The 22,291-nt window shown below is 47.1% G+C and overlaps 1 protein-coding gene across 1 annotated transcript in view; it reads right to left on the bottom strand.

Annotated features, from left to right (window-relative positions):
* CC2D1B (coiled-coil and C2 domain containing 1B) overlaps positions 1-22,291 on the bottom strand; it is a 2,515,186-nt gene that overhangs the window by 1,089,348 nt on the left and 1,403,547 nt on the right. The window contains exon 15 of the mRNA XM_069642198.1: positions 5,118-5,290. Coding sequence (XP_069498299.1) covers positions 5,118-5,290 — 173 coding nt within the window. The remainder of the gene's footprint in view (positions 1-5,117; positions 5,291-22,291) is intronic.

Below are 22,291 nucleotides of genomic sequence, written 5' to 3'. Positions count from 1 at the left end.
GGGTGGGAGGAGAGAGTGGAGTTATGGAGATAGTGGAGGTAGGGTTGGTGGGTGGGAGGAGAGAGTGGAGGTAGGGTGGGTCGGTGAGATGGAGAGAGTGGAGGTAGTGTGGGTGGGTGGGAGGAGAGAGTGGAGGTAGGGTGGGTGGTAGGAGAGAGAGGATGTAGGGGAGTTGGTGGGTGGGAGGAGAGAGAGCAGGCTGGGTGGGTTGGTTGGCCAGAGAGAGAGGTCGGGTGGTTTGCTGGAAGAGAGAGAGGAGGTAGAGTGGGTGTTTGGGAAGAGAGAGAGGAGGTAGGGTGGGTGAGTGGGGAGAGAGGAGGTAGGGTGGGCGGGTGGGAAGAGAGAGAGGCGGTACGGTGGGCGGGTGGGAAGAGAGAGAGGAGGTAGGGTGGGCGGGTGGGTATAGAGAGAGAGGAGGTAGGGTGGGCGGGTGGTAAGAGAGAGGAGGTAGGGTGGGCGGGTGGGAGGAGAGAGAGGAGGTAGGGTGGGTGGGTTTTTGGGAGGAGAGAGTGGAGGTATAGGAGAGAGAGGAGGTAGGGCGGGAGGAGAGAGGAGGCAGGGTGGGAGGGTGGGACTAGAGAGAGGAGGCAGGGTGGGACTAGTGAGAGGAGGCAGGGTGGGACTAGTGAGAGGAGGCAGGGTGTGAGGGTGGGACTAGTGAGAGGAGGCAGGGTGGGAGGGTGGGGCTAGTGAGAGGAGGCAGGGTGAGAGGGTGGGGCTAGTGAGAGGAGGCAGGGTGGGAGGGTGGGGCTAGTGAGAGGAGGCAGGGTGGGAGGGTGGGGCTAGTGAGAGGAGGCAGGGTGGGTGGGAGGAGAGAGAGGAGGCAGGGTGGGTGGGAGGAGAGAGAGGAGGCAGGGTGGGTGGGAGGAGGCAGAGGAGGCAGGGTTTGGAGAGAAAGGAGGTAGGGTGGGTGGGAGGAGAGATGAGGTAGGGTGGGTGGGTTGTTCGGGGACAAAAGATGTTTTCGGGGAGAGAGAGTGTCTAGATGATTGTCTGGACATCGAAAGAGACTAAGGTAGAGTCCGAGTGGACTAAAGATCACTTATCAGGTTTTTCTGTGTATCCTGACCGTGACCATTTATATTGACGGCTGCTTAGGACTGTACGGGTGGCATGGTCACAAGTATGACACTGATACAAGAGTTACAAGTTTTAAAACCTTTATTCAATTCTTTGGGTTTGGAAAAACTCCTACTTTGCCCTATGGCTATCATGGGAGTAGTCTCTAATATCAAATAATAAAGAAAATACAGTCCTAGTCAGTCTATGTCAAATTAAAATGGTCAATCCTAAAAAAAAAAGAATGCCTGCCCTATCTCTTATACAAATGTGTTTCAAGGGGAATGTGTATGCAAAGGAAAGTCAGTGGTCCTCGTTACTACCGTCGGACCCGTATTACCATTCCGCCTTTGTGATTCCCGGAATCACTGGGGCATCACAACCCTGGTGACCCAAGAATTCCGGAGGCGGAATTCTGTAAATCCCCATTCCCATGGAGTCCCATTGGGCTCCATGGGGATGGGGGCAATGGAAACACTGGTTCCGTCTATGACAGAGCCAGTGTTTCCATTTGCGCTGCAGGCGGGTGGTCAGACCTGGCGGGAGTGACACCTCTCGCCTGCATGACTCTTAATAAGCCAGTCCGGAAACAACGGTGGCAGCGGTTTTACCGCCACCTTTCTTTCCGGACGGGCAGGGTCGTAATGAGGCCCAGTGTTATAACATAAAAGATCACGGTGGCTGAGTCAGTTCTCCTCCCCACATTGGACAGCACGGAGTGAGGCGGCCCCCGTAAACAGGATTACACACGCTGGCTTAGCATATTAAAAAAAGGCAGTTCAAAACGTGGGTAGAGGCCTGCATGGCCTTCCACGTTAAAGTCACTAATTCCATTTTCCAAATGTTATTTCACAGTTCAACAAAGGTTCACGTAGGTCTCCCTCTGTTGGGTTCGGAACTTTCAACACAAAAAATACCTGATTCAACATCACATAGGTCTCCCTCAATCATGCACCGACATCGTAATCACAGCACTTGCAGGGGTTCCCTTGCCCAAGCTTTATTCACATTCGTTAGGGGTTCCCTTTGCCTATCTTATTTCATATTCCAGGTGTCCCTTGGTCGGGCTCGGACCTTTGACTGATGTAGAAGACTTTCGAATGTGCAAGGCTTTTTCCATAGACCTCTGCGGGACCATTTTATCTTTCGCTTAAACACTCCCTTATGGTATTTGCCCCATTGTCTCTTGGTCTTGGTAGTTCCATAACACAACCAACAAAGTTCAAAGTGATCTGTCTCTTAAAGCAATCACCTTTTCACTTCCCCTTTCGATGGGATTAATCTTGACCATTGCGCATTTCAGAGTTCATTCACTTGCCGCTTTATAATAAAAATGTTCATCAAACAGTTCGAAGAGACTTTCCAGTGAGCTACTTCCTTTCGGCTTCACAGTTATCAGTAACTAGAGTTTCTTTCGTGTCTCATCAGCATGCGCACAACCTTTAATTGTGAGATATACTGTTGCGGGTTCAATCTTTCCTTGACATAAACTAGCCTTTCATGTCTTTCGCTAACTCACTGGGTGTGTGCATTCTTTTCTTGTGTCTGCAGCTTTGATTCACGAGTCAAGGTTGATACCACAGGCTTGGCCTCGCCTCCCCAACTCTGTCAGTCACCCGGGAGGGTCGCTGGCGTCCTTGACACACAATGCAGGCTTCTTCTTGTGTGGGATTTGGCTTTCTGCTCATATCCGTCACGGTTTCCCGGAGGCAACAACCTCCTGCAGGGACCTTCAGGGTTTCCCCACCCTTCACTCTGGTCCCTCGATCGATCGATCGTCCTGCTCCAGTGGGTTTGCCTAAGCCCTAGAAGACCTGCTCCTTCTCGTGTCTCACCTTGCTCAGAGTATGTCTCTATGTTCTGCCTTTTATCCGTGTGGAGGGTACTAATGGGTATCAGATTTATGTGATTACCGTCAAGTGCCTGACTTTGACTGACCTGATTAACGTGGGATGTTGGAGAATCCTACAAAATAGGATGGGATATGGGCATGTCTCACCCTCACTCCCTGGAGATCCCTCGCCCAGATGATCCTCCTGCACTGGTCCACCCCCAGGGTCTGGATCCAGAGGTGATGGCCGTGCCCTGGTCACCTAAAAGAGAGATCCCCAGGGACCAGTAAGTGAAACACCCGTTGGTTTCTCACGGGACGCATGACTGTGTAAGTAACGGTTTGTGTTTTTGACATTTTATTCCTTACTAGATACATTTTTTCATTCCTGCATTGTAATGCCTACAGTGTACAATCTAGGTATGTCTATCCTGCATTGCCTGTGTGCTTACCTTATAGGGGTTGATTTTCAATGTTATTATTAAGTATCAGTGCTTACATAAAGTATGTTTTTTTATAGAACCTTGCTTAGTAATTTCTTTTACTTTGGTATTTACTGCACTAACCCTGCATGGAAGTTTCCGCTGCCAACTCGCATTGCTGAAGAGTGTAGTTTGTCATAGGCTCATGCTACCAATATAGAGGCAGAGGAGGTAGAATATTCACATTCTATCTGTTTACCTTTATGACTGAGAAACCAAAACACAGTTGTGGTATAGGTTTGGGAATAGCACATAGAAGCCTTTGCTTTCCCATGTACTATTCTGACCAGTATCAGATTTCATCACAACTATCCTTATTGCAACTCTTTTTTTCTTTACTTCTCTGTCACACCTCTACTTTCCTCCACAGGGAACACCTATGAACTCTGTGCTGAGGCAGTCGTAATAGCAGTAGGAAACCAATGCCCCTGGTGCAAATACATGTCCGTGTGGACAAGGAGAAGCTTTTGGCAACACAACAGACTCATTTCCACTGTTCTCTATGGGTAATGATATGGTAGTAATTGGGACAGATTGAGCGGGAGATAAAGATGGTAAGCTGTAATGTCAAATAATCAAGAGTTGTGCAACCAAACGCTCTCCAAATCCGCCCGTAGCTAGATATAGAATATACCTGCCTTCCTGTGTTTACCAAATTCTAGTAAAATGCAATTTGGTGTGACATAGTTTTAGTTTTTATATAGCGCAAACTAGACAAACAAGTTGAATCAGAACACTGTACACAAATTTCAGTAAAAACATAATATTAATTTCTCCAATAAACACCAATAACATCAATTAAAATACAAGATATTTCGTACACTAACAATACAATTAATCATCCTCACTAATAAAACTGTCATAAAAATGAGATAAAACATGCAGAGATAAAAAATTAGAATAAGCTAAAACTCTGGTCCATGCAATTGTTTTTTCCACAGCCACAATTTCACTAATTTACTAAATTTGACATGGCAGTTTAGGGTAAATTAAGAGCTGATGCAAGGATTTATGCCGCTGAGGTGAGCTACCATTTTCTCACTTTGCCTCTCTAACAAAGAGTGAAGGTGAAGATTGGAAGTTTTTAGGGTCAAAATGGTGCTGCCTGCTGCTCCTCTACTGGTGGCATCCTCGTTAGCCACTGAGAATTTCAGAGTATTCTTTATATGATACAGAGAAAAAGAATGGAGGATATTTTGTATCACAGACATCACTTGTCAGTGGAATATAATTGAAGTGGCTGGAATGCATGGCTGACAACTTAGAAACTCAATATTATACATCAACCATCTAAATGTCATTTCTCCATCTCAAATAATAACATACAGAAGAGTGTGCTCTGGGTAAAATGATCAAATGGATTTTTCTCCGTAAATAAATATGTATCATTAAATGCTCAGATCTGTGTGTCCCTGCAAGAATGTCTCATGCTGCAATTCTAAATATATAATGTTTTTATTCTTGAGGACAGAATGTTTTCACCTAAAAGTACGATTATAAAGATGGTAAGCTGTAATGTCAAATAATCAAAAGAGTTGTGCAACCAAGCGCTCTCCAAATCCGCCCCTAGCTAGATATAGAATATACCTGCCTTCCTGTGTTTACCAAATTCTAGTAAAATGCAATTTGGTGTGACATAATTTTAGTTTTTATATAGCGCAAACTAGACAAACAAGTTGTATCAGAACACTGTACACAAATTTCAGTAAAAACATTAATTTCTCCAATAATTTCTCTTTACCAACCTTTGAAATATCAACTGATTTGCCAATTTTTGCCAGTTCAATGTTAGGGTCGAAGCTTTTGGCTGTTTTTAAGTAGACCTTTGCTTGCTCAAGGTCATTTTTCTGCTTGGCTTGCAGTGCCGCCTTTAGATATTGCTTCTTCCTATTTTCCAAGAATTCAAGCTGTTCTCTTGCTGAAATAAAATGGAAGAAATGTTATCTTTGCACAGAAATGCTTTACTGCACCTTTTTAATATATTAATAACAGTCACATCATTTGTTAAAAATAGCAAAATAAAGACTGCCACTATGTCTGTGGGACACAGGTTATCTTGAGCAGAGAGCCTCTTTAAGATTTATGAAGTGATGGGAAGGTTGCCATAGTAGGGTCAGTGCTTAAAAGTACAATTTACTCAGTACAGTTTCTCGTGACTCCTAGTCCAATAGTCCCTTTTCTCCATAATGAGTTGCCTTTTGTGCATCAGATGAAACCAAAGCAATCTGCATAGCAGCTTTTTTAAATAAAATTGTCTACATGAATACAGTGACGAACTGAGGGAACTTGTCAATTCTCCCCGAGGGAGAGCCTCCCTCTATGAGGCTAGGTAGGTGAGCCTGCTCTGCAACACCCTCTCTATGGGTGGAGGCAAGTGGGACCTTACCGGGAAAGATTAACCCTTTGGGGACAAGGACTCCTGTTCCTGTGAGGAACTCTCAGAGGCCCTCCATGTGATGGCTTATATGGACTTGTATAATACACCAGAGTGTTATCTGTTTCATGAAGATGAAGTGAGCCAATATCATCAGCAACAAGAAACCGAGGCTATCCCTTTAAATCAGACTCTCCGGAAGCAGTGGCAGAGGTACTTGGGGGGGTGACAAGATTACTCTATTTGAATCCCTACGACTGAAGGGAATCCTAACCGACCACAGATGGGGTGAAAAATTGAGACACCTGCTCATACAATTTGAAAAAGTAAGTAACACCTCGCAAAAGAGGAGAGGGATTGTGTCTAAGCTTTGCAAGGTCTTGAACACTAGTGATTAGACGAGTAGGCAGGGTTTAAAAAATACTGGAACGAGTTAGCTGGTGAGGAAATCGGAGAGGAGGTTTGGGGGGAGATATATAAAATAGCGTTTCACAGGAACCTATTTACAGCAGCCATGGAACATAACTTCAAAGTATTTCAAGGGTGGCACAGAGACCCGCTGAAGATTTCTCAAATGTTTTCTGGGTCGCCCCCGTTGTGTCCAGGGGGGTGTGGCTTCGTGGGTTCGAAAGCGCATATGTGGTGGCACTGTCCGCGTGTCCTATTGTACTGGGGTGGATGTCGGAGATCATAGGCAAAATCCTTCTACTTGACCCCCTTCAGATGCTACTGAGGCTCCACCTCAGGGACTCCGACACCTACAGACAGCCAAGAATGTGGGAAACGATGTTAAGGGCGGGCAGGGTGGCATTGGCTCAGAAATGGAAGGGCGCAACAGTGCCACACAAAAACGATTGGTTTCAGAAACTAAAACACATGTACTTGATGGATAAGCTGACCGCAATGGTGAATGACGAGATGAGTTTGTTCAGAGCGGAGTGGGTGTCACGACCGTTGGCGCTTGGAGGATTTGGCGAAGGTGGAAGTTCCGTCGCCATTAGACGGTTCCGTTACGTTTTCGCTTCAACGTACGGTGCAGTCTAGTGTTTTCCAACATGGCCGCCCGCCGTGTATTTCTCCATCCGAATCCCAGCGGGCTGGCGCGTTGCAACTTGCTTTCCCGTTCGTTGCGTGCGCTCTGTAGCTTTGTCCCCTCTTAGCGATCTTCCAACCCCAATTCCTGCTACACTCTCTCCCGCTTGCTCTCTCCCCTTTTCCTCGCTTCCTACTCTATCGGAAGTACTCCCTGCTGGTCGTTTCCTCCTGTCAATGTTTTCAGGAGCTCTCTCCTCTGTGAAGCCCATTCACGCTGCTTCGTTACCTTCTTGTGATTCCACCGCTTCTGCCTGGAGCCGATTTCTCTGGATACTGCGTTTAGTGCTCCACGCTTCAACGGACCTGCTTCAGGAGTCTTCTATCAACTTGTGGGGGTTTTTTGGGCCTCGGAGGCTTTTTCCCCCGATAACAACTGGCTGTCACGGGAGGGGGTCATCGTGAGGTTTCCTCTGTTGAGATTCACGGTGGCTTCTTTTCGAGGCAGACCGTATCTGCTCTCCAAGAAGAAGTCTCAAAGGGAGAAACCACGTCGAAGGAGAACCCACTACTCTTCTACATCAGGTGAGGAGGAGAACGGTATTTTGGGGGAACCTTTCCTATCAAGTGAGGAGGAGGACATTACAGACCTAGTGGGCAAATCTGCAGACCAGTCACCAATCCTTGATAGTGGGGCCCAGCCATAAGATATTGGGGATGGGATGTGCACTAGAGGGTGTGGGAAGCCTTAACATTGCGATTGGGCGAGGTGACGGGAGAAGTGAGGGGAGAAAGGGGGGTAAATGCAAAACGATGGGTGGGGATGGAATGGGAATACGATGGACCCGCAACACCTGGGTAGTCTGGGGAGACTGGGGAATTCCCTACTGGAAGGGCAAAATGGACTTGAGCTTGATCCACTCTGGAACCAGAATAGGACTACTGTTCTCAATTGGGAAATAGAGACACTTAGCCTACATGACGTTGATGCATGAAACTACTTTTCTTTGTTTGGCAGGGGAGGGAGGAGAGGGTAGGAGCCAGAGGGTGTGTTTAACTTGGAAGACCTGTACTGCTGCATTGTGACATGTAAAATTGGTTTTCTTCAATAAAAAATGTTAAGTTAAAAAGAAAACAAGACTCTCCAATGGACTGTGACAAGGAGGCTGATAAGGGATGATAAGCCAGAGAACCAGCAAGAGAGGGCAGAGACCCGAACGCAGAGAGAATGTGGAAAAGCCCCCTGTACCTGAGAGAGCGGAAGAAGACAGGGCTGTCGTAGACCGCAGAGCCCTATAAGCCAGAGCAGCTGTGTGGCAGAGCGAGAAACGCTGAGACACGGGTGTGTCAGGGCGAATGAAATTCAAGTCTGGCATGAAGAGAGAGTTCAGTGGTACAGTGACCAAAGAGCATTCGTGGTGGGCAGTCTGCCTGTACAACAACGCCGACACCACCAGCGGGAAAAAATTACTCCTACTTCCTGTCAAGACACAAGTGACAGAAGACGAGAGCAAGGCCCAGAAGAAAGAGACGCAAAGGAAGGTGATGAGCTATGAAGCAGACGAAAGAATTTGATACACCAGGTAACAGCACTGTTGCCCCTGAACACAGAAAGGAATACGGGGAACCAGAATACCGGTGGGCAAGAGGAACTCAATGTAAAGCAAAAGAAACACGTCTCAGTATTGTGTGAAGGGAATTTGAAATGAAGTAAGAAACCAGAACTGTTTTACTGAAATAGAAAGAAATACAAACACTACAAAGTGGAAGGCAAGAAAAGTTGGAAACTTTTCACGTTGGGAAGAGGGAAAAGACAACCCATATCCCGAAGGTAAAAAGGAGAATCTAAAAGGAAAAGACACTTAAGGAATGCAGTCTTCTGACGACAAGACGATAAACCTCATACATGAGACAGCACTCTGGGAAAGGGTGAATTGTAATTGGAAATTGAGTATTCAAAGTATATGAGAGAACAAGATACAAGGGGACCCAGAGCCCTACAAGAGAGAGAGAACAAACTTGAATCAAACTAAGAGAATTAGAGAGAAAGAGAAAAAGGAAACTACCAGTACCCTAAGGGAGCTACAGAACTCAACTAAAGAGATAACAAAAGACTATTTGCATTTGATTCAAACTGGCACTGGTTGTGTGAGAAACCTGAAGGTGTCTCATCCGCTGGTCTCCGGAGATCTGTCATCCAGGTGGCCAGGACACGGCCATCGCTACTGGATCCAGTTCCTGCGGCTGGACCAGTGGGGGAGGATCACCTGGATGGGGGGTCTTCGGGGAGTGGAAGTGGGACATCGACGGGCGAGACACGGTACCCCCTTCCTTATAACACCTTTTCTCCATCCTACCCTGTAGGACATTTAGAAGCACCTCCCCGCCACCCTTTCTGACACAATCACGTTCTCACACCGTAACAGACAATGGACTAACAGCAGAGCTGTTAGCCTGACATGTCCCAGCACATGGGTCAGACAGAGACAGGCAACTGACAATAACCACACACCCCCGATGGCCCTTTACCTTCTCCACATTTATAAAAGGTGGAGCACAAGGGTTTGTATTTTTTTACCGAATCTAATAGTTCGCATGAACCATTAGATCTAAAAATGCTACCACCAAAGGTTCGAACACCAAAAGTTTGATCCTTTGGTGGTAGCATTGTAAAAAAAAGAAACAGGGGCTTCAGGGGTGTCCCCCGCACCGCCTCGTTCACTATACTTTATAGTATAGTGAGCGGGGGTTGCAGAGGAAACCCCTGCAGCCTTCCGTAAAAAAACAAAATGAAAAACAAAAGGACCCTGCAGCGCCGGTTCCCATTCACAGAAGTGAAAGGGAACTGGTGCCGAAGGGACCCAGCGCGAAGAAGTAGGTAAGTGGGGTTTGTTTATGTTAGGGGTGTGGGTGGGGGTGTGTTGAGGGTGTGGGTGGGGGGTGTGTCATGGGTGTGTTGTTGGTGTGGGTATGTACGTGTGTTCGCATGAGGAAGGGGCAAACATTTGGTAGTTCGCACTTTTCTCATGCAAACTTTCCGCCCACGGGAAAATCAGCCGCGGTCGGATCACGTAGATCCGAGCACAAGAGCACACAATGAGCAAGGACGAACGCACGAGGATACAGCTTTACCAAAAAAGCAGTTCAAACGGGGGAGAAAGGCGGCGAGATCTAGAGGGACGACGAAGGGGGAACTGCCCTTGCCCTTTTCAACTCAGACCTGCAAGGCCTCCGAAAGGGAAATCATAAGACCTGGCGTCACAGCTGGCGAGTGGAGGAACAGATGTCAACAGTGCACGGGGGCCTCCCGCATTGATAACACAGGCGCGGAGGCACGTGGGCTACCCTGGTACCGTCCTTGACTACAGAAGCAAGACAAGTCAACGGGTTCAACACAGCCGGTGAGTCGGAGGAAGCTGATAGCAAACTAAACTGTGCTGAGCCCAAGATTGCAAGTGCCAACATTATATGAACGCAATGAACTTGAGAAGAAAGAACTTGTGCGTGTGCGTGTGTTTGAACCTTTGGGAAAACCCCAAACAAGGGCCAGCTGCAGAGTGGTCAGGCACTGCAGGAGTGCTCAATCGAAGGACTCTCGCTGGCCCCCTTTGTGTGCCGAAAACTGCAAGTACCAAAAGGCCCTAGGAAAGGGCGGCATTAGATGTCAGAGTGGTCCTACAAGGGTCACGTGAAATCCCTTGTACAATCTAAAGTCTCTGACCCAATGATGAGAGAAAGCTAAGGGAAGGGAACCCTGTTTCTGATAAGATTGTGAACTGTGAAATAAGGCAATCGTGAACCCGACAGAGGGATACCGAAAGAAAGCTAGAAGGACACCCACGCTTTCTGATGAAACTGAGAAATTCATGAACTGTGTTAAAGAAATGCCGTAGTGAACCCAATGGCGTAAGGCCTTTTTTGCAAAGAGGATCCAAGCCCGGCAGAGGGAGGACCTACGGGCAAAGAGCAATCGCCCAAAGGTGCAAGACCTCTGAAGGAACTTTTGTTTGTTTGTTGTTTGATCCATCAGGCCTTCTAAGGCAAGGGACTTTGAGGAAAGAGACTTGACTCTTGAAGGTGCTGGTGTCGTGAAATAGACTTGTGAACCTCGTGCTGGAGAGGCCCAGGAGTGTGCTGTGTTCAGGAGTCCGGCCTTGTCTCGTGCTAAAAATGTGGGGCAGGGAGACCCCGCCATACCATCCTGACTTATTTTGTGAACACTTCTTTCTTTTCTGGTGAACATTATCCCACACTCTTTTTTGTAACTTAGCGGTAAGGATTGGCAATCGTTTTATTTTTTAGTATAGGCCCTTTTTTATTTCATAAAATGCCAGTAGGACTGCCTTATTATTATTTGATGGTCATAGCTTGCTCACATCTTAGATTTAGGTTTAGATTAGGCGTTTATCTCACCCTTTATAATGTTCAATAAACACCCTTGAACTGTGATCACTTGTGTCTGTCTTTACTGTTGGCACCATGGGTTCCTTACATATGGTGTTAGAGTGGGATGTGACTCAATTGAAACAAATTGGGGAGCCCTACAATTTCAAACATGTAGTCATCGAGCTTCTAACTCTTCTGCTGCCACAAGAGAATCAAAAGGTTTTTATATTTGTAACAGTAGGGAAGCTGTCATTCGCCCTGGAAAAAGAGGAATGATTCCTACCGATATGGTTCTGATACCTCCTCCGGGGTGTTACATCAGGTTAACCCCAAAATCTGGCCTAGCATGGAAGTTCAGTATGGAGGATTTAGCAGGCGTCATCGACCCTGACTTCTAAGGGGAAGTAAAGGTTCCCTTACAGAATCATGGCCAAGCTCCATTTGAAGTACATCATGGGGATTGCTCAAGGAATTCTGGAAAGGGCACTGTCCCCTCAGTTTAAAGAAATTGAACCAGACAAAACAGAAAGAGGTGCACTGGGCTTTGGGGAAGCTGATAAACCTTTTAACATAGAAGAAAGGAAGACAGAGGAGCCCACCATCTATCCCGATCTAGCCTTCACTCAGATAAACAATCTCGCGCTAGCAGAATCCTTTCTACAGGCTATTCCAGAAGGAAAAGGGAGCCCCTTTTTGTTCTTACAGCAGAGATTGTTGTATATGATGGAAACATCGACAGAAGAGTTAGAAAAACACAGTTGGTGATCCCCAGAACGCCCCGAAAGGTTGTACTGGAGATTGCAGATTCCCATCTTACAGGGGGCCACCTAGGAGAATCCAAAACCCAAGCACACATCAGTGGGGAGTTTTACTGATCAGGTATCCACGCCGATATAAAGACCTTTATCCAGACGTGTGAAATATATCACAAAACTAGTATGCACGTCCCATTGCCTGCCCCTTTGGATCTGTTAACAATCACAGAAATCCCCTTTTTCAGGATTGGAATGTACATTAATCAGACCTCTAGAAACATTCAGATTAGACAAACAAATACGTCCTTTTGATTGTTGATCATGCCACTAGATCTCCCGAAGCATTCCCAATGCGAAATAACACCACACAGCAAATCCTTAAACAACTCCTACTGTATTTTTGCAGGGTTGGCTTTCCCAAGGGCATTTTGCAATCAGGGTTCAAATTCTATGAGCAAGCTCATGGCAGAGGTCAAAGAGCTACTCCATATTACCACCTTATGAGTCTCTGTGTACCATCCTCAAACTGATGGCTTGGTAGAAAGATTCTAGCAAAACAAAAAGGTGTCTGGGGTTGCTGTTGGTACTCTTGTTCAGAGGAGAATTGCCTAGCATTTTGGTGATGGACTGCCCCAGGGCAGAACAAAGACTGATATGTTTTGAATATTTCTCCTCTGTGAACGACAGTGAGCTAAAGACTCTGGGTAAGGCTCTCGTAACCAGGAATAATGTCCGGCTGAGCCCCTCTTGTATTTCTGGTAGAAAGATACAATAAAACCCTAAAATTAATCCTGCGAAAATTAGTAGACAAGGACGGGAAAGACTGGGACCGAATGATCCCGTGAGCACTATTTGCAGTCGGGAAAACCCAACAGGCCTCTACACATGTGAACTAGTTTATGGCAGAGAGCCCAGAAGTGTCTTAGACATGCTCCGGTAAATTTGGGAAGAACGAAAGGAGGCACCCATTCCCATCTCGCAAACCGCTACCCGAATGTGAGAACATATGAGACTTGTTTGAGATCTAGTCAGCACTCATATGGAAAAGGCCCAGAGCCAACTGAAAGCTACCTTTGGCAAGAAAGTAAGCTTAAGGTCGTTTTCTATAGGGCAAAAAGTATTGGTTCTATTAGCCACCTCCAAAAACAAGCTTGTATCTAAGTGGCATGGGACCTACGAAATAGTACAACGAACAAGAACACACACTTATAAAGTAGGCCAACTGCAAAGAAAACAGAAGGTCCACTTATATGATGTAAATCTCTTAAAAAAGTGGAAAGAGAACCCATCAGCCACCCATGTCAAAGTACTATCTTGTTTGGTTCCACAAGATATCGACAACTTTGAACTAATTCCTTCTTAGTTGTCTGCTCAACAACAAGAAGATCTAAGAGATGGAATTGCATCAGTCCCCAATGTATTTTCAGACAAACCAGCAAAAATCAAAGGCACTTACCTTATATTAGAACTTCCAAGGTAAAAGTGGTACATTTATAACCATATAGACTCCCAGAGGCGCGTGAACAGATAATGATCAAAGAAGTAAACAAAATGCTGCAAGCAAATATTATTGAGCCATCTTCGAGTCCATGGTCCTCCCCTATCGTTTGGTAAATAAACAGGACAATTCCTTGGGGTTCCGTATAGACTTCAGTAAACTTAATGCGATTTCCGACTTCGATGCCTATCTCATGCCACGCATCGATGTCCTAATTGATAAACCCAGAGTGCCCACCTTTCTAACCACCCTAGACTTAACAAAAGGATACTGGCAGGTACCAGTATATGGATCAGATAAAGAAAAAGGGAATAGTTTCTTACCTGTAACTCCATTTCTCCAGCATTGGTATCTTTCATGGATTCACATGCTTAGAATATTCCCCGTCGACAGACTGGGAACCCTCTGTACACTTATAAAGCCGTTTCCCATAGGAAAACTTCCGACACTTTTGTGTCCTATCTACGTCGTTTTTGGGGCCGCCCACACATGCCCCACTAGGACGTAGCGGTATAAATGCCCCGCCCCGCGGCTCCCTTCAGATTTCAACCCCTCCAAAGCAGAATGGGGTGAAAACCTAGTTATACAAGACGATTGCATTCCGGGGAGGTCGGCGGGCGCATGTGAATCCATGAAAGATACCAATGCTGGAGAAATGGAGTTACAGGTAAGAAACTATTCCCTTCTCCAGCATTGGATCTTTCATGGATTCACATGCTTAGAATATAATGCACCGCAGTGATCCTGAAAAAGAGGAGGTGTGAATGCAATCCGGCACCCTCCTGAGCATATGTATAGCGAACCACTCTTACGTAAAATGCCAATTTAAAAATACGCAACAGTACATGCACATATCAATACCTATATATATATATATATATACACACACATATCCCTATATACATCCATATATACATATGTCAAAATAAGTACAGACCCTTCTTGAAAAGGGCTTACCTTATTGAAACAGATGGTGTAAAACTGCTCTTCCCATTTGTATCTCGTCCGCATGCTGCAGTTCGAGGCAGTAATGGCGGGTAAACGTGTGAGGCACTGACCATGCCGCCGCCTGGCAAATGTCTGTCAGCGGGATTCCTGCCCACAACGCCGTCGACGACGAAGTTGCCCTTGTGGAATTAGCTCTCGGACGCCCTTGTAGCGGTTTTCCCGCTTTGGAATGACAGAAGGCGATCGTTGACGAGACCCATCGGGCCAGTCCCTGCTTTGAAATTTCTTTTCCTTTCGCCGAAGGACTATATGCAACAAAGAGTTGTTGCGTAGATCTAAGTTGCTGAGTCCGATGAAGGTAAAATTTTAGAGCTCTCTTTACGTCCAAGGTATGGAGGACTTTTTCCTCAGCCGATGAGGGGGTCGCGAAAAAGGTGGGCTGGACAATGGATGAGTGTTTATGATAAGCCGTAGGGACATTTGGAATGAAACGAGGATTAGTTGACAGAACCACTTTGTCCTTAAAAAAACCTTAGGTACGGCAGGTCTACGACCAGCGCTTGCAACTCCGAGATCCGCCTAGCTGATGTTATAGCTATTAGAAAAGCCACTTTCCATGACAAGAACTTCATCGATGATGTGGCCATTGGTTCAAAGGGTGCTTTCATTAACCCTGCTAGCACCACATTAAGGCTCCACGTTGGTGGAAAACGTTTAACCGGAGGGAACGTCCAGAACAAACCCCTCATGAAGTTTTTCACCAACCTGTCACTAAATAAGGGAGACGACTGCCTCCTCCTCGTGAACCTAGAGATGGCCGCCAGGTGTACCTTTATTAATGAAAAAGATAATCCGCTCTTCGCCAGATGTAGCAGATACGGCAGAAGCTGTTCCGGAGTTACCCTTAGTGGTTGCACTCCTGTCTGTCCTTGACACCACGTACAGAACCTTCTCCACTTACACTCGTACGACTTGTTGGTGGAAGGGGCCCGCGCTGCTTGCAGGATTCTCCAACAATCCGACGAAATGGTCAAGGCACCAAATTCCGAAAAGTCAGGAGCCAAGCTGTGAGATTGAGACTGTCTGGATTGTGATGCCACACTGTTCCTTCATCCCGGGACAGGAGATTGGGAACCTTCGGGAACGTTATTGGTTGATCCACTGACAGGTGAAGCAGGTCGGAAAACCACGGCTTCCTCGGCCAACACAGTGCCACTAGGATGACCCAGCACCTGTACCTGCGTATCCACTGCAGATTTCTCCATATCAGAGGGAACGGAGGGAAGGCGTAGAGGAACTTGTCCGTCTACGGGAAGGAGAACACTTCCCCCAGAGAACCCTCCTGGCATACATTTAGCACTTCTTGTTCTTCTTCGTAGCGATGAGATCCAGCGGAGACCGTCCCCATTTCTCGAAGACCTTCGACAACTGAACGCTGTCTATCTCCCATTCGTGTATTTGGTCCATTTTTCTGCTGAGTGAGTCCACTTGCTCGTTCCTTACTCCCGGAAGATGATGAACTACGATGGATATATCGTGTTTCAGAGCCCAATGCCACACCTTCTGAGCCTCGGTGGAAAGGGTTCTGGATCACGTGCCCCCTTACTTCCTCAAGTAAAACATCGCCGTCGTGTTGTCTGTCAATATTCTCACTATGGACCCTCTGATGTGCGGCAGGAAAGACTTCAGGGCCCAGCACACTGCTCTCAGTTCCAGAACGTTGATGTGCAGGAGAGATTCCCTCTGAGACCAACAACCTTGCGTTTGTAGAGCACCCATGTGTGCTCCCCAGCCTGTCAGGGACGCGTCCGTCACTATGGTTAGACGAAACTCCGGCTCCTGTAGGGGTACCCCTCTGGATAGATTCTGAAAGCTCTGCCACCACTGAAGAGCTAGTAGGAGCTCGTAGTTGTCGACGGTCAGTTTGTCCGACCAGAGCCCTTGGGCCTGCGTCCACCGGTCCACCAGAAACTCTTGAACCGGCTTCATGAACAGGCGGCAGTTGCCCACCAGAGGAATGCAGGAAGCCATAGCGCCCAGAATCGACGCATATTTTCTCACTGGTATTGATTTTCAGCTGACCTGCCAATCGATTGAGTCTGGTTATTCTGTCGAGGAATGGCTTCACTAGCCCTGACTGGGTCTCGAATTGTGCGCCTAGTAACACCAAGCTTCTCGACGGCGTTAATGCTTTCTTCGACGAAGACTCCTTAGAATGGCTTCTCGATGATTCCTTTTCCGCCGGTCGTAATTTCTTCACCGGGGGTTCCGACGATGTCGAGCGGCGCGGGGTCCCTGAAGATTTGGACACTGAGGCCACACTGCGCGTGGTGCCCAATTCCGAAGGCGGGTATGCCCCCGCTCCATCGTTGAACTATGCCACTAGTCTTCGACTTCGATCTTTATGAGTCTTCTGGAAGAAGCCCTTAGATATGTCGCACTTGTATGCCGAATGATGAGGGTGTAGACAATATATGCAATCCATATGTCCGTCCCCCTTGTACACCTTCTTCAACCCGCACGTAGCACACAGGCGGAACAGCGCTTTTCCTGACATCAGGAGAAAACTCCAACAGCACAACCTAGACAAAATAGTAGACTACACGAGGTGCTCCCACTACTTTGAAGACGTTTGAAATCTGAAGGGAGCCGAGGGGGCAGGGCATTTATACTGTTACGTCCTAGTAGGGCATGCGTGGGCAGCCCCAAAAACGACGTAGATAGGACACAAAAGTATCGGAGGTTTTCCAATGGGAAACGGCTTTATAAGCATACAGAGGGTTCCCAGTCTGTCGATGGGGAATATTCTAAGCATGTGAATCCATGAAAGATCCAATGCTGGAGAAAACTGCGTTTCAACACCCTTACGACTGTTTAAATTCAAAGTCCTCCTTTTTTGGCTTACACAGCGCACCAGACACTTTCCAACACCTAATGGATACAATTTTACATCCCTATTCCGATTTCTGTGGAGCTTATATTGACGATATTGTCATTTATAGTAAAACCTGGGAAGACCACCTTTTCCAACTTCATACTATCATGAGAGTCCTCAGAAAGGCCGGCATAACTGCTAAATCATCTAAATGCAGATTGGCACAATCAGCCGTAAAAGATTTCTATTTTTTTGTAGGGAACGGGAATGTACAGCCCCAACATGAGAACGTGAGAGCTGTTCTAGATACACCTATTCCCAAGACTAAAAGAGATCTTAGAGCTGTCTAGGGTTAATAGGATATTACCATAGGTTTATCCCACATTTTTCGTATAAAACAACTCGGCTGACAGATAAACTTAAGAATGCCGAACCCCAGAAACTTCATTGATCTGAAGAGGATGATATATGTTATAATACCTTAAAGCAAACTCTATGCCAGAATCCAATTCTGAAGGTAGTAGACTTCTGCAAGGCCTTTATATGGTAGACGGAAGCCTCCCTTACTGGGTTAGGAGCAGTCCTATCTCAAGTTTGTGACGGATTAGAACATCCGATCTTGTTTACCAGTTGCAAGCTCTTCCCACGTGAACAGAATTACTCTGTGCTGGAATTGGAGGCCCTGGCCACCAAGTGGGTCATTATCCACCTTAGATACTACCTCTTAGGCAGAAAGTTTACATTAGTCACCGACCATTCTCCCCTAGTATGGATTAGCCAATGCAAAGACTCAAACCCACCTGTCATGCAATGGTTTCTAGACCTGCAGCCCAACTGCTTCACAGTGGAACATCAGAAAGGAAAAGACCAGGAAAATGTAGATTTCCTATCCCGGTTCCCCTGTGAGACAGATGTGGCTACATCGCATGGAGGAAGGGTATGTGAGAAACCTGACAGTGTCTCCAGGTGGCCAGGACACAGCCATCGCTACTGGATCCAGTTCCTGCAGGTGGCCAGGACACTGCCATCGCTACTGGATCCAGTTCCTGGGGGTGGACCAGTGGGGCGGATCATCTGGAGTGGGGTCTTCGGGGAGTGGAAGTGGGACACTGATGGGCGAGACGTGGTACCCCCTTCCTTATAACACCTTTTCCCCATACTACACTGTAGGACATTTAGAAGCTCTACCCCTCCTTTTCCGACACAAACACTTTCTCACACCGTAACAGACAACAGACCAACAACAGAGCCGTTTACCTGACATGTCCCGACACACGGGTCAGGCAGAGTCAGGCAATGGACAATAACCACGTAAACCTGATGGCCCTTTACCTTCCTCACAGGGATAAAAGGCAGAACACGAGAGCACACGGCGAGCAAGGCTTAACGCACAAGGACACACCTGCACGAACCAGCAGTTCAAATGGAGGAGAAAGGCGGCGAGACCTAGAGGTACGACGAAGGGGGAACTGCCCTTGCCTTTTTCAACCTGGACCTGCAAAGCCTCCAAAAGGGAAATCATAAGACTGGGATTCACAGCAGGTGTGTGGAGGAACAGATGTCAACGGTGCACGGGGGCCTCCCGCATTGATAACACAGACCGAGAGGCACGCTGGCTACCGTGGTACTGTCCTTGGTTCCAGAAGCAATGGCATTCAAGCCAACAGGTTGAACACAGCCGATGAGTCGGCGGAAGCTGATAGCAAACCGAACTGTGTTGAACCCAAGGATGCAAGTAGCAACATTATATGAACACAAGGAACTTGAGAAGAAAGAACTTGTGTTTGAAATTTTGTGAAAAGCCCAGACAAGGACCAGCCGCAGGAGTGCTCCAATCGAAGGACTCTGGGTGGCCCCCTTTTTGTGCCGAAAACTGCAAGTACCAGAAGGCCCTAAGAAAGGGTGGCATGAGATGTCAGAGTGGTCCTACAAGGGTCACATCAAATCCCTTCTACAATCGAAAGTCTCTGACCCATTACTGAGAGAAAGCAAGGGGAAGGGAAGGGAACCCTGCTTTCTGATAAGATTGTGAACTGTGAAATAAGGCAAGTGTGAACCCCAAAGAGGGATTCCAAAAGAAAGCTAGGAGAAGGAAACAGACGCTTTCTGATGAAACTGAGAAATTAATGAACTGTGTTAAAGAAAGGCTGTAGTGAACCGACGGAGGGAGGCCAATTTTGCAATGAGGATCTGAGCACGGCGGAGGGACGTCCTAGGGGCGAAGAGCAATCGCCCAAAGGTGCAAGACCACTGAATTAACTTTTGTTGGTTTGTTCGTTGTTTAATCCAACAGGCCTTCGAAGGCAAGAGACTTTGAGGGAAATGACTTGACCCTTGAAGGTTCTGGTATTGTGAAATAGATCTGTGAACCTCGTGCTGAAGAGGGCCAGGAGTGTGCTGTGCTCAGGAGTCCCGCCTTGTCCCGTGCTAAAAACGTGGGGTAGGGAGACCCTGCCATACCATCCTGACTTATCATTTTGTGAACACTTCTTTCTTTTCTGGAGAATATTATCCCACACTCCTTTTGCAACTTAGCGTTAAGGATTGGCACTATTTCTTTTTTTAGTATAGGCCCTTTTTCATTTGACAAGATGCCACTAGGACTGCCTTATTATTATTTGTTGGTCATAGCTTGCTCCATCTTAGATTTAGGTTTAGATTAGGCGTTTATCTCACCCATTATAAAGCTCAATAAACACACTTGAACTGCGATCACTTGCGTCTGACTTGACTGTTGCCACCATGAGTTCCGAACAGTTGTCAGATCATGGGGCGCCTGTTTCAGGAATTTAGGTTTATTGAGGAACAGCTAATTGCAGCAGAGTAGCATACAACCACAAGTATGTATACCTAAGTGTAAACGTGAAGAGAATCACCCCGGGGCTGGCGCTTGTTAGGGAGAATTCTCTTCTAATGCTAATTTCCCTTACCTATAGAGTCCCCCAGCATTTTTGCTGGATTTGAAGGGTTTATTTGTTTTCTCCTGCTGAGAGTGAGACCCTTTTTCCCACTCTTAGACAGATTGCTAGTGTGTGTTTTAGGCTATCTTGTGTGCTTATGGTCTATGGGATTTTTCTCACCCTCATAGGAACCATCTTTTTAACATGTGTGTTACACAGCACCCTTAGTGCAGTACCACAGGGGTGTCGTAGCGACCCCCCCCCCAACATAAACTCCATACCCTGGGACTGACTACAGTCTCCCAAGGCATGTAAAGTCCCCACATTGACTTTACTAGTCAATAATTATGAACTAAACCAGTACAACCCTCTTACTATGGACGTACTGGAAAGGGTTAATAGTTTTTCCCTAGTGTTCATTTTCGAGGGGGTATCGTACAGTCCCTCTCTCCAAAGTTTCTGGCAGGTGGTAGTGGTTACTACCGTAAATATTCGACCGTGAATATTTCTCCATGGGATTTTCCCATTGTTCAAGGCTACCACTTTTACTGACAGCCTCTAACAATCCGCCGGTTTATTTTTATATTAACTTTAATCCGGTAGGTTCTTATTGCCAGAACTTTAATAATATTTCTTTCTCGTGTCTTTCTCTGAAATCCTAACCCAGGACGGGGATCCTTTGTTTGTCCTTTTGGCGGGCTTCTGCACAGAAGCCCTCCTTTCGGCGCCACTGAGTTTGGGGTAGACAGGATATGTGGGAGGGGAATAGGCACCCTGGACAGGGTTACCTAGGCAACCAAGGTCGCACTCTGCCCTGATAGGCTGGGGAGTTATCCCGCCAGGATAGCCACCCCACGGTGTGTGTGACAGCTAGGCTGTATGAATGGGGGTCTTACTGCATAAAAGCAGGGTCCTGAGGACTGGAGGACAAGACCTCGCCACTGGAACTAAAAAGCGAAGAAGAGAGAAGCCAAAGACATCTGCAACGACTGAACCACCAGTGAAACCCTGCTGGAGATCCTTACCACTTTTCTCCAACGACTCGAGAAGATATTGTAACGCTCACCTGACTCCCACGGGGGCGCTGGCCTGGTTCGCGCTGCTGTGACCTCGTCTAAGGTGATGCGCAGGGTTTGGAAGACGGACTGGACCGGGCCCCAGATCTGGCTTGTCTGACTCGCAGAGTATCCTTCTGTAGGTGAGAACAGGGGTTAACTGTCTGCGGGGTAATGCAATCGGCCTCCCACTTACCCCTTTCACCCTCCTCAAAACCCTTCTGTGCTTCCCCGTAGCGTCTCACCTTAGGACGAGCTCTCCATCCTGCTTCTGATGCAGGGGCGCGTTGGTATCCAGTTACGTCACTGGATTTTCGGATGGGTGAGAACCAAACTTGCTTGGCTTCCAGGTAAGTTTTTCTATAAGTGGTTCCCCTTGTGTCCATGCATTAATGTTCTAATGCTAGTGTCTTTTTCCCCATAGGGGCCGGGGTACGGAATGCCGGGGAACAGGCACCGACCGGAGGTGAGCGGTGATATCCTTGTGGAAATCAGGTAAGTCTTTAATGAGTGTTTTGGTAATGTCTTTTCATTCACTCATTAATGCTGATGTCTTTTTCCCCTTAGGGGCCGGGGTCTGAAAATGCCTGGATGCGGCGCGGACCCGAAATGAAAAGGGAATGACCCAACAGGTAAGTCTTGACATGGAGTTTTAGCTTCCCTTTTCCCTTCTTTCTCTCACCTTTGTTCTTGTCTTTTTCTCCCTAGGCGCGGGGGCGCGACTGCGAATCCGGTTGGTCGCTGCTGAACATGGAGGCGCCCTGTAAAGGTGAGTAGAATGCGGCGCTGCAGCGATGGATGCGATGTGCTTTTAGAAATAAATGTCTTCCTTTTCAGGATTGTCGGCGAAATGTCTCTGGGATGCAGATTTAGCAGGTGAGGCCTTCTCCTTCTTCTGTTCTCTTGTTCCCTTCCTTTGCAGGTGATTAAGTCAAGATGCAGGAGCAGACACGGTAAGCGTCCAGCTGCTAGATGCAGAACAACACGAAGCACGTGTGGCTGATCGGGTGTGGTTTAAATAGCCTTGGAAGAAGTTCCTAGAATGTGTCCTTCCTCCAATCAGGTATGTATCCTTCCCTGACCACGCCCGGGTGGT

Source organism: Ambystoma mexicanum, chromosome 1q (assembly GCF_040938575.1).
Source record: "Ambystoma mexicanum isolate Mex_15411 chromosome 1q, UKY_AmexF1_1, whole genome shotgun sequence".
In the NCBI taxonomy this organism is placed as follows: domain Eukaryota; kingdom Metazoa; phylum Chordata; class Amphibia; order Caudata; family Ambystomatidae; genus Ambystoma; species Ambystoma mexicanum.
The sequence above is the reverse complement of the archived record's forward strand: the minus strand, read 5'-3'. Positions and strand labels throughout refer to the sequence as shown.